Source organism: Ambystoma mexicanum, chromosome 8 (genome assembly GCF_040938575.1).
Source record: "Ambystoma mexicanum isolate Mex_15411 chromosome 8, UKY_AmexF1_1, whole genome shotgun sequence".
Taxonomy (NCBI): Eukaryota; Metazoa; Chordata; class Amphibia; order Caudata; family Ambystomatidae; genus Ambystoma; species Ambystoma mexicanum.
This window is the reverse complement of record NC_090929.1, coordinates 813,118,459-813,131,410: the sequence shown is the minus strand read 5'-3', so window position 1 is coordinate 813,131,410 and position 12,952 is coordinate 813,118,459. Positions and strand designations below refer to the sequence as shown.

Sequence of the window (12,952 nt, the reverse complement as noted above, 5' to 3'; positions counted from 1 at the left end):
GACCCTTCCTGCCACATTCCCCGACATATAATATGAATGGCTAAACATTCCTTGTCAAATGCCAAATGTGATGCACTGCCACACCCATAGCATCTTTCCCCAGCCACCCCTTTAAAATCCTTTAACGGAACCCATTGTCGACCCAGATTCCTGTTGCTGCTGAAATTTTCATTAAAGTTTTCCCTCATGCTTCTGTCAGACTTTTCACCTCGTCTCACAAATCCACCCATGGTTTGCCTTTATGTCGACTTTGAAAGCTTGTGAATCACACCTTCTTCCATGTTAACCTTGCTTTTTCCATTCTCCTCAGCTTTATCAAGTTGAGGCGTCTTGATGCACTTTTCCATATGGTCCACTGTCTTCGCAATTTCTATGGCCCTCTCCAAAGTGGGACTACGTTCCCTCCACATCTCTTGTCTGATCTTATCATTGTCACTCTCTATCATTAGCTGGTCTCTTAGATGTTCATCCTGGCAATGCGTAAATCTACATTTCACTGCCAAACCTCTCAGTGATGTAATAAACTCCTCTACGCTCTCACCAGCTTTCTGCTCCCTGGTGGCAAACTTGTACCTTTCAAGGATAATGTTCTCTTCTTTTTTTTAACTTTGGTTTTATTAGCATTTTCCAATATAACAAGCCATTGTGAATATAGATTCAACACCATCATCAAACCCCGGAACCCCACCCCCCCTGACCCCCCCACCCCAACTCCGACCCTCCCCCCCCCGATCAGTGTCCAATCAAAAATTCAACCACGGGAGCTTTCATCGGTACTCACCCGTTCGATGCCTGGGAGTTGTACAGTACCATCGCGTTAGTGTTGGCTGTGTTGCATCCGCTGTCCCTCGGGCCGTGGATTGCACCATTGTCCTTGGGTGGCACACCTTGGGCATCCCACCCTTCCCACGCCAGAGTGTCCCCATGGTATCAGTGGCCGCCCCATCCCCATGCCTGGTGTACCCCATACCAGTTTGCCTGGAAGGTGCCAGACTCATTGTTGACCATTGCCATCAGCTTGTCCATGAGGAACATGTTCTTTAGCTTTTTCAGCCAATCTTCCTTGGAGGGGGTCTCCGGGCTCTTCCACCTCTGCGCTATGGCCACCCTTCCTGCCTGCAGCATTGTTTCCCACATTCTTGGGTACCTATATATGTCTGCTTCCTCCGGTGGGAGGCCCAACAACATAGTCAACGGGTTTTGTGGGAGTAGTTCATCAGTGACCTCCGCCATCCACCCCCGTACACTCTCCCAGAACTTCTGTACCTTTGGGCAGAACCACCACATGTGACCCCTTGTTCCCACTTGGCCGCATCCCCTTGGGCATCTGGGGGATACCCCTGGGAAAATCTTTGACAGTTTCAACGGGTCTCTGTGCCATCCCTGCAAGATCTTAAAATTGTGCTCCATGTCGGATGTAAACAGGTTCCCATGGAATGCTATTTTGAATGTCTTGGACCATGCGTCCTCTGTGAGAGTCTCTCCCGCTAAGTCATTCCAAAACCCGTGAAATCCTCTACTCCCCTTAAGTTTTCAGTATTCAAGATTTGCTACATCTTGGACACTGCCCAGTTCCTTGTTGTAGCCATGTCTAATAACTTTTCAAAGGGGGTCGATAATGTTCTCTTCTACCTGAAAATGTTTATGAAGCTTGGCTAATATAATCTCGTATGCACCAGCCCCTTCCAAACCACTTGGTTCAGGCAGTTTCCATAATATATCCTGGCCTGCCAGGCCCAAACAGCGAAATAAACAAGGCCTCTTTTCGCTCATTGGAATCATTCGATACAAATATAGCCAGTGCATATTTTGTGAAGCCTTCCCTCCAAGCCATCGCACTCTAGGCTCTCCTGGAGTGGGCATGAAAAACACTGGCACCAGAACACTGGCCATTTGAACCTGTTGGCACTACCTCTCACACTGTACAAACTATTATCCTTGTTCTCCTGCCTTGAGGAACTTCGCCAGTATCAGTGCTATGACCACTACCATGACTCCAAGGTGAGGATACTTGTGTGCTACACACGTCACATTACTGCCTCTAGTATACCTCAAACGAGCCAGTCACATCAGTAACCAATTCTTCATAGCCAAGCATTGTTGCCCATAAGCAAGTCACAAACCACTGGGCAATCCATTCATCAACAGAAAAGCAGCTGCTGTCAAATGCTGAAAATCCAGGAAAATCGTTTTGTCACCGCGCTGATCGTGGCGGTATGCACGGTGTCCTTTCACCCAGGCAGATCACGTGCTCCGTTCCGTTCCCCATCCGTATGGAAATAACAACCACCTCAAAGATGGCCACCACGCAATCTTACGTGGTAAGGTACTCTCCACAAACGCCCGCTGCAAGCATTGCGTTGTGTTGTCCTTTCGCCGTGGCAACGATTACTCCTACGCTACCCGCTGTTGTGTCGGCACCGCTATGTCACCATGGCAACCACAGAGGTGATGCCAGGCCTTTAGCTTTTCGGAGGCCACTTCTTCTACATACTTCCTCCTCAGGCCACTTGCTAGTTACGCTCTTCGCTACCCGGCCTCAGGCCTGCCTTCAGGCGATCAGCTCTCATGCAGGTCAATGACTTTCACTGCATCCAGCCGCCACGTTTGGCTCAGAGATGCTCCTCAACTGCATCAGGGCTGTGCTACTATGCACACCCATGACACGCACAGGGTGCAGTTGATCATCAGCTGTAGCCTTCACCCCTCACCGCCTCAGATCGCTACGGGGCCACTCACCATTGAGCGCAGCCGGGGGCCGTCACACCTCCGCAAATCCTTGTCGCCAAATGTTGTGGGTCAAATAAAGTCTTCACACAGCTAGGTGTAATTAAAAGGCTATTTAAGCCAACATGTAAATGGCCCCCAGCCAGGGGACTAACTCTCAACTGACTTTGGGTGGAACACCCAGCAAACAAGTAGACTCCACATTCCACCAATGAATCACTACACCTTGAATGATGCACTTGGCAACCATACTCTTGGTAACTATGTACAATGGAACACTGACTGCATAAGCTAAACTGCTTCATGATGTACTTGGCAACAAGCACTTTTAATAACTATATACAACAAGTACTCTTGATAAACCTCACTGCGTGACATATGAAAGCCTCTCCAACCCCTCCCTTCCTTCTTACACCTTTCCACTTTTGATCTCAATGCGTGAAATATGCAAGCCTCTCTAAGACACCTAGGCTTTCCTTGGGTGCCAGGACTGGAAATACTTCCCTCCCCCCTAGAGGTCTGCTTCAGGGTCTTCCTCAAGCTCCAACTTGTGAAACATCACGCAATCCTTCCGTTTCCATCTGTCCCCTCTTTGCCTCTGGTCAGCTAGGCCAGCTTCCTCTCTAGAAGGAGTTTTCCGATAACCATCTCCACCCCAGTGAGACTACCTTTTGCACAAAGCCGAGACCTGGAACCTAACCGAAGCTCAGTGTTTGACTGACACTCAGGACCTCTGGCTGGGAATCCACACCACCCAACCTCTGTAAAGATTGGTGGGAAATGTCACCATCACTGTCCACATACACTGCAAAACCCCCCTGGTGGAATGGGTACATGGGTTGCACACTCCAGATCACCAATGGCCTGCTGGGACTCTGCCAACATCCTAGCTTTCCCAAGTGCTTAATCATTTCGACTTTGCTAACCTTTCTGCCATGGGGGTGTACCCTTTCCTGGCATATCTAAGTGGACTTCAGGCCCCTCATGGAGTTCATGCTCAGCTACATTTGCAAACCCCAGGAAATACCTGGCAGTGTTACAAATGTTGAATGCAGTCTTATTTTGGCTAAGCCGCAGCTGCAACACACAAGTATTAAGGTGGCACCAAAAATAAAATAATGTTCAACAAAGATTCTAGAAAAACAAAACGAACAATGCACACAACTGATAAAAAAAATTGCAAAGACCCACACCTGTAAAAGAAACAGATTTTGATAATAAAGTGCATTCTGAATTGATAGGTGGGAGTGTTCATGCAAAAGATTTCAACAGCAATGTTAATGTTCAAAGATATGTCTTTACAGGTCAATGAAGGAGTGGGGCTTAAAAGCTATAATGGTTCTTTAAGGTGGAGCAGGGAGAGCCCCACTTCTAATACATATGGTTTCATGCATTTGCAGCTCAACAGCATCAAACCAGGTTTCTAGGCTATTTTACCAGGTCGAGTCAGTGTCAAGGTGTTCTGAATTGGTATTCCCAGTAGATTGCATGCATCGAGACGGCTAAATAAATGGTCCAACAGTGTGATGCGCGGTCCATAGCTCCCAACCTTTTTTGTCACCAAGGCGGGTGAAAACACCCAATTTTCTTTTTGGCAGGTGAGGGGCCCATAGAAGGGAATGGGAGTATGAGGGACTTGGCAGGTGATATGTCTGCTTTCAAGGCGGGTGACACCCGCCAAAAGCGGGTGAGTTGAGAGCTATGGCGGTCACTGAAGAAGTTTTCATCTTTTCAGGTGAAGTGCAGGTGCCTCAAATAATTTAAGTGAGCATGAGGCAGTCCAACAGCGAGCTGTGGTGCTTTGGCGGAGAATGGCTAGGTAGGTGGTGGTGTGCAGGCAGGCAATGGGTTGAGACAGGGGTGAGACAAAAGATCAGAAAGCAGTGACTGTCAAAAGCAGAAAACAGGCTGTCAGCAGCTCAAAGCATCTCAAACTAGTTGAGCCAGCTCGAAAAACAGATTGAAGCTGGGAAACATGGTCTAGAGCTGCTCCTTCACTTTCGGGGGCAGGGGAAGACCAATCCATGATCCCCACGGGCTAGCCAAATCCATTTTTTCCACACCTCCCAAGGTAGCAGTGTCTGTTACAGTAGGCCTAGTCCAGCCAGCTGTTCACCACAAATGCACCCTTGGGATGGGTAGGGAGAAGAGCTTGCCACTTCCTTGGAGCATCCGTCTTCGCCTCCTTGGCAGAAAACTTTGGAATAATCTGTATATTGCGCCAGTGAATGCTCCTTCTGCGAGTCCAAATATGAATCAAATAAGAGTAGGATTTCCTTCCCTTGGGGTCCAACTCAGGATGATGTAATTAGTACCCTTTGCTTTCTGATGCCATACCAAGAGTACTTTGTCTGCAAGAAGTGTGACAGGGCAGGTGGAGGAAGCTCTGGCTGAATACTGTATGGTGAAACCCTTCCGTCCTATGACTACTCTCTGCCACCCTCCCTCAACCCCCCCCTCACTTTAAAATGATATGTGATCAGAACCCTGCTGTGACAGTAGATTTGTTAGGAAAGCACAATCTTTGAAGCACTCTTCACCAGGGTGAGTTTTTGTGCCTTGAAGGAAGTGGTCGCACTGCTCAGGGCAGCTTGCTGGGGAGGACCCTGCAGGGTTATTGTGAAGACACTTAGGCCAGACATCTAGTGCACATCAGCCCCGTCATGGCTAAAGCATCATCAAGCAGACGCTAATATAACATCCAAATGCTGTGGCTGCACAACAGTCATGGATATTTACCGTTTACCATGCCATCATGCAGACTAGGGTACACAATTACCTGCATTTTATCACTAAAAATAAAAAACATTCATCTTATCCAACCCTCATTAGACACATTGTCATAAGGCTTCTATTTCACCATTTATTAGATTGAATATTAATAAGATGCCTTACTTTAAATCAACCACAAGTGAATAAATACGTTATACTTCACTATCTGAAGATGAATGAGACTGCGTTATAAATCGATTGACAGTGAGAGTAGCACTTTCACAGAGCTACGGGAAACGAAAATCCAGATGTTGTAAATCCATACATCGTTTTAGCACATGTAATATAGAGAATACACAAAGCACAGATGTGCGTCATTATCTGTGGGTCGTCATCAAATAGAATTCTTGGAGACGCCACCGTTAAATCAGAGAACTTAATACTGAGAAATATTAATCTGTACACATTACAATTGTGCCCCTTTAGCACAGTCAATAATAATAGTATTATCAACACCCCCCTTCAAAGACTGTCATTGCCTCCAGCCCATCGTGGATTACTTCGCCGAGGTACCCAAACCCCCGCCTCGATCTGAGGATTGGCTACCCGTCAGAGGGAAGGGGAGGACACCGGCAGCAAAGGAGGAAGAGGCGGGCCGTCCTTCTCCCGGCTTTCGCTCCGCCCCGCCTGCGAGAAGGCGTTTATGGAGCTGCCTGACCCAACCGTCCCGAGCAGCAGCAGCCGCGTTCCTCAAACAGGGAGGGGGCGGTGACAGACTGTGGCGGCGGGAAAGGTCTCGGGCAGCAGAGGAGGGAGGCAGGCAGGGCAGTCCGCCGTCGGAGGCGCTGATTCATGGACAGTTATTGCACGGAAGGCTGCAAGGGGACAGCAGAGGCTGGGCAGCAGTCTTCACGGCGCCCCCCCTCCTTGGGGTCCTGGATGTCAGACGCTGGCTGTTTCCACTTTCCCTAACGCCCGCAAGCCAGTGGAACCGGCAACTGTAGCCATCCCACAGAAATTAGCCGTTCATCAGTCGTCCAGGCCAGTCTTGTTATCACAATTACCAGCTGCCCTCAACTCTCACTGCCCCTTTTAAACACATCCCATCCATTCTGAAGCGAGAGTCCTCTGTTTAACCGGAACTACATTTCCACTGATGGAAAAAGCTATCGGCCGTATTAATGCGCCCAATGCATTGAAGTGCACGTAAGGGACGTCGCTCTAACCAGACGAGACCTATCACGCTCTGGAGTGGACAGAATGCCTCCGCCAAAATAAACTACTCGAGCAAAGGAGTGCCACAAAGTAAACATTGAACCCCGTCAATAAAGAAAGGAAAAAAATACCGGGGGAAAGAAAGCCTATATTGACGGGGAGAGGCAAAGAATTGACTTCAACGGTCTGGCATTCCTTTGTGTATTTATTACTTCATGATCTTCACGTGAAAGCGCCCCCTTTTCTGGTGATTTATGTTGTCCAAGAGCGGATTTATTCTTCGTTCTCTAAATTACCCATCGAAAATGTTTGAGCAAGTGTCAAGCGACCAAGACACCAATAGTTGAAAGTAATTTTGTATAAGGATTTTGAAATCCGAAACTAGTGGCGAGGGGTATTTTGGCTTGGGGAAATTAATAGTTCAATACATTAATCATGTCTTAATTGAAGAGTTCCACTGGGCACGTAAAGTAACCCGTTAGACTTAAAGTATATTTGCGAACACCAAATGCTGCATTTTTTGACGTTTTAGGACGTACGACTATAGTATACTACTAATTAACATTGTTTAGAGTTGTAGCAAAACACAATCTTTTTTTTTCTCGTAAAGGATCGGAAAAAGAAAATACATTCTGCACGCCTTTTTTTGTTATTTTGACTTGGCTGCAAACTTTTGGACAACATAGCAAGCACAAGAATTGGATATCCTGTTTCTCTACATTGAATATGTAAACATTAACTCGTTTTTCAGCATGAATCACGCAAATTGAGTTTATCCCAAAGACTAACATGCTCTACTTTTGATTGGAAAAGCAGTAGACCACACAAGTGTACATTTTTTAAGCACTAGTGTTCCTTTTTAAAGCACCTTTTCAAATGATATATTTATTTCTTTTTGCCGCACACCACCGTTGCACAACTTCTTTCTACGATAGAGGAGGTTCGGATAGTGAAATCTTCAGTTGTTTTTTTCTGAGTCCAGGGTTGTGTACTCGGCGTTGACTCAGCACACGTTTCTCCTTTTGGTGTTTTTTTTGGATGTGATGGAACTCATGTTTGCGGAGTGGGAGGACGGGGAAAGGTTCTCATTCGAAGATTCAGACCGCTTTGAGGAAGATTCCCTCTGCTCCTTCATCTCAGAGGCGGAAAGCCTATGCCAAAATTGGAGAGGATGGAGGAAACAATCTGCTGGACCAAACTCGCCCACTGTCAAGATGAAAGGTGAGTGGTTTCTTCAACACTGTGCGCTGAGCTTTGGTGCGAACATTGGATCAATGTCAGTCCTTGTGTGCTGCTGGTGTGGCTTATGTGTTGTTTGTTGTTGCCGTGTGGTGAAGTGCGTGCGGCTTGCTGTGCAAGAGGTGGTTGTGTGGGTTTTTGTATGAGTTGTATACAGACAGTCATTTTGAGCTTTTTTTGTTAGTGGGTTATATGTCTCGCAGCTGACTTTCGCAGTTTGGCTAAATGCCTAGATTTGAGAATCCTGAATGGTGGGGGGGAGGCCCAGGTCTCACAATATACTACGTTTCACCACACAGTAGACAGGATGTAGGCCACACCTAGATTTGAGTGTCCTGCAAAAGTGGTCGATAAGCGTAGGTTTCATAGCACATTACGTTTCACCATCCAGTAGATAAAAATGGGGGCTTTACCTAGATTTGAGAGTCCTGTATTGTGGGAGAAAAACCTAGGTTCCCCAATAGGTGGGTTTCAGCATATAATAGAGATGGAGGTTGCACCTGAATTTGAGAATCCTGTAAAGTGGGAGAGGGGCCTAGGCTTCATAATACATTACGTTTCACCATACAGTAGATGGAGGTGGAGGATTCTGGTAGTTACCAGAAAGGAACATTATCTGAATTCAAAAATGGCATACAGAAGGTTTGGCTAATAAGTTTGTGTTATTAGTGAGCAAAAGGGGGAAAAAGTGATTTAAACTGAGGCGAGGGGTGGCCCTTTTCTATTTCTAGGTGTGTTTGCATCTATATAAGGTAGTTTTCCAGATTTTTCTGCCTAATGCAAACTTTAACAACTTCTGCTTAGCTCATGCTAAATATCATTGGGCTGAAAGCAGTATACTGAAATCTTATTGTTAAACCCAATTTTGCTGAAGGCGTCAACCTCGGGAGAGTTGAAGGTGTGGTTCAAGTTGCAAATTTTCATGCCTGTGACTCTATCATTGCACACAGGTATCTGAAGAAGACACATTGGCCCTCTGAGCTGACTGCTTATCTTTGTGTCTATTTTATTCTAGACAGTTTTGACATGTAAATTATACAAAACCATAAAAATCCAAATGACTGAGAAATGTTGTAAACATCTGATCGAATCTGCATTAACAAAGATAATTGCATTCCTTATGTTGTGCATATATCCCTAGTGACTGTTTCAAACTGTAGTCTCTTTTTTTAATTTTAAATTTTTCGGGTTTTGTGTTGTGATATGCATCGCCTACTGTCACTTCGAAGTGGTAAAAAGAAGAGATGAAAGGAAAAAATAGCAAGTATTAAATTGTCCTGTAGAACTAGGACTCTTAGTCCAACCTGATGCAGAGGATGGACTGTAGAGGAGTCCTCTATCCAAAATCCTTAATTTAATTGCCTGTAACATGCAGCAGTCAAGTAAATGTTTGTCAGCAGAGTTATTATATTATAATTTTATGACATGCTTAATACCCAGAGGTTTCAATCCGGGGATTGAATCTGTGTTACTCCGCGTCGTCTTGCTTCCAAGGCGAGCGTGTTGCCCCTGAGCTATCCTCCCCAGACAAGTTCTTTCTTCTGATGTTTTCCGAATTTGGATATCAGTTTTTTCATAGGGTAAGAATGGGAGTGTACAGTTGATGACTGGCTTTACAGTTTATCAATCCTTTCTGACAGGGAGTAGATGTCCTTCAAGTATAAAAAGCGAATTGATAAGTATGGAGCCATTTGTGATGGTTTTAATGACTTGTATGTTTAGCTCCCCCCAGCCCCCTTTAAAACCTATTTTTTCTTCTTCCGTAAGGATTTTTCATTTTTGCATTTTGATATTGATAATTTAATGGGCCTGTTTCTGTTATGTATACATTGTGAGAACATTCCAGAGCCTAAGGCTCAGTACTCATAGTAATCCAAAACAGGGGGGGTCTGGGAAACTCTCTACCAGCACGAACACAGCCCATTGACTTGTTCTTAGGTGGATGGCCCCTGGGAGAGTCTCAACCAAGTCTTTAGCTCACTGTTCTTTTCAGAGAAGACATTTCCCACATATCAGTCTTTGTCCTGCACAGGGGCAGTCCAGCACCGAAATGTTAGGCAATTCCCCTCTGAACAAGAGTACCACAGCAACCCCATACACGTGTTTCAGCCTAGTTGGGCATCATCAGTGAGGTGAAGCTGTGTCCCTCTAAGAGCAGTGAGAAAGGGGTTCATGTCTGGATTCCCCTGGTAACTTAGAGTGAGACTCGGTGCTGGACTTCCCCTGGGCAGGACAAAGACTGATATGCAGGGAAATGTCTTGTCTGTGAAAGGGACAGTGGAGCATTTACTTGCTACAACTTTTGGTTCTCCAGATGTTTTGGACTACATCGGCCATCAACCTTAGACAGCATAAACAAATCTATGTTCCGGGATCTTGAGGGTCGTAGTCTAAAACATCTAGAGAGCCATAGGTTGCAGACCCCTGATGTAGATAAAGACAGCAACCAAAAAAACCTGCCCCAGTATCAATTTTCTGCCTCCTGGTTATGCTGTTGTCCTCCAAGCAAGGGGTGAAACTGCTCTCTGTCCTCACAACTAACCATGTAACTGCTATCACAAATTAGAAATAGATATGCACGGGACACCAAGCAATTAACCTTTCTCGCCCTTGTATTGATCCAAACCTGGTGCGAGCTGAAGTCTTAAGCAGCCAACTTGAAATTTCCCTAATAATTCTGCTTAATATTTTGTGTTTTGTGCAAATTGTTCTCTGCAATTTTGTATCCCTTTGCCATTTGTAATAGCAGATGCCGTTTTGTTAATCCTTTTCCTCTATATGCTTCATGACTCATAAGAGAAGTATTCACGAAAGTGGTGCAGACTGTGAAACCCATGTGACATGCTAAGACGCATGTTATAGCTCGAGTAGGAACGCGTATAAGAAAATAATTTTTTCCAAGATACACTATGCATTAACTAAAACAACTCAGGATCTAGTGTTAACAAAATCACTTTTTCTGATCATCCAGCAGTCTCTATACTCCCTTCCAATAACAAAATATAAAAGCCGAACCCACTAGTACCACAGTAGCTCTCTTATGTACTCTGTGACATTTCAGTACCTTGCTCACGCCACATGAGATTCCCACACTGCCTTTAATTGCCTGCTCAAACCTCCCAGATCCTCCCGTACAAATGGATCCTCGATTTAGATGCTGAATACATGTCTGATTACCTCTCAAAATTATGCTGTCCAATTTATTTTCAGTAGAATTTCTCAATCCGACTGATGCATTTGTGAATGTGTACATTTTTAAATAGAACACACCTTAACTGCAATCTCATGGTTTCGTGTTTGCTTAATTATTTATATCTTTTTTTATTTGTATATCGGTTAAAACAAGTTCAACATTAACAAAACATTTGAAAATTAAAAAGGTCAGTACAGAAATAAAAAGCATAAATAGAATTGAACATTTCATAGTGTGGTTACTCAATCGATTGTACAAAAACGAATACCAATGTACTTCATCCATAAAACCAGTTCATTTGTGAATAAAAAGATGAAGTTCATGTGTTCAGAATACCAAATTGTATGTCCTCAAGAGTGTGTTCTCAAGAGTAAGGGGATTAAAATGACCTATTTGTGCTTGTTCAAATTAATTGAGAGCATTTAGATTCAGGCTGTTACCTTCCGAGACCACCATTGACACTTGTTTATTGAGTTTATATAGCGCTTTACAGAATAACAACAGTACAAAAGAAGAAGCCTATTTACAAACTTGAAACAAACCAGTGGTACAGTATATGGAACAATTAACTCGGGAGGAGTGGGGGAGTAAGGGCAGGGAAGTTCACGGGTGAGTTTAACACCCTTAGGTGGTTACAGCTTCCTGTATGAGGTAATGGGGATGAGGAGGGAGGAGAAGGGATGGGTAGAGGATAGGGGTGGAGCCATAGGGAAGGAGAGTCGGGGGGGATTGGTGAGGAAGGGCTTGCATGCAGCGTTTTATATAAGGTCATCGGGATGTAGGGGAAGGAGGGAAGGGATGGGTAGGGATAGGGTGAGTGGTATGGAATGGAGAGTCGGTGGTGGGGGGGAGAGTGGTGAAGAAGGGCTTTCAGGCAGGAGTGGAAAGATGGGGAGGAGCGGATAGAGAGGGGTATGGAGTTCCAGTGGAGGGGGGCCAAGAGTTGGAAGGAGCGGAAACGTGAGGCGGCACAAGGGGCTGGGGGTACAGTGAGAAGGTGTAGGTCAGCTGAGCGGAGGGAGCGGGAGGGAGAGTAGAATGAGAGGAGGGAGGAACGATGGGGGAGCTAGGTCAACCCTCAGTGCATTTTCCCCAAAAGAATTCCTGATCCGAACAGTCAAAGTATTTTTGAAAATAGTACCTCCTACTTTTCAGCATAAAGCATTCTGAGGGGGTGCTTCAGGATTTCGATTTTACCTGCCTGTTTGCAAAATCTACTTTCAGCTCCTGTCAACAAGAGCCTTTTCCATCTGAGCAGGACCTCCTTAGTTGGAAGAAGGTTCAGCAGAAAGGTATCCCTGATTTTGGTACTTGGGAATTTCACCAGGTAGGGGACCACAGGCCCTTTGCTTCTGTGTTCATATTGTAAGTGGGACAGGCTGGTGTTTTCATGCACGCTTTATATGTGTGCACACCAGTCAAGTGCAAATGTGTTGTTTTTTTTATTTATTTTTATTTAACCCGCTATTGGTTGTTTAATTCGTCCTTTCCCATTTCCAACCTGCACAGTAGATTTTCACAGCGGTTAATGAGGTTTACCAGCGTGGGTACCTAGCCAGAATTCACAGCCTCACCAATGGCCAGGTACAAGTTGTTTTCGCGAGGTCACAAGAATTTAGCTTATAATAAAAAGAAACACCAGTGACTTTTTGGCTTTCAAAGAAGTCAGCACCAGTTCATGTGTAATAGCACTCGTGGATACTGAGTTTGACACCGCTTAAGACCTTACGCCAGATCACACCCTCCAGCTGGGCGAGCTAGTCCATATCCCAGTCTTGCTATAACTAAATCCCATATAACAGTTTTGAGCTAATTTTTACCCTAAAAATAAAATCTGATTAAAGGGACGAGAGAGAACCTGCAGTA

The 12,952-nt window shown here is 45.2% G+C and overlaps 1 protein-coding gene across 2 annotated transcripts in view; it reads left to right on the top strand.

The window, feature by feature from the left end:
• The first annotated feature begins 5,577 nt into the window (after nucleotides 1-5,577).
• Nucleotides 5,578-12,952, top strand: part of ZSWIM8 (zinc finger SWIM-type containing 8) — a 3,132,642-nt gene continuing 3,125,267 nt past the window's right edge. For both annotated transcript variants that reach the window (XM_069610680.1, XM_069610679.1), the window contains exon 1: nucleotides 5,578-7,875. In XM_069610680.1, coding sequence (XP_069466781.1) covers nucleotides 7,698-7,875 — 178 coding nt within the window. In that variant the 5' untranslated portion in view covers nucleotides 5,578-7,697. The remainder of the gene's footprint in view (nucleotides 7,876-12,952) is intronic.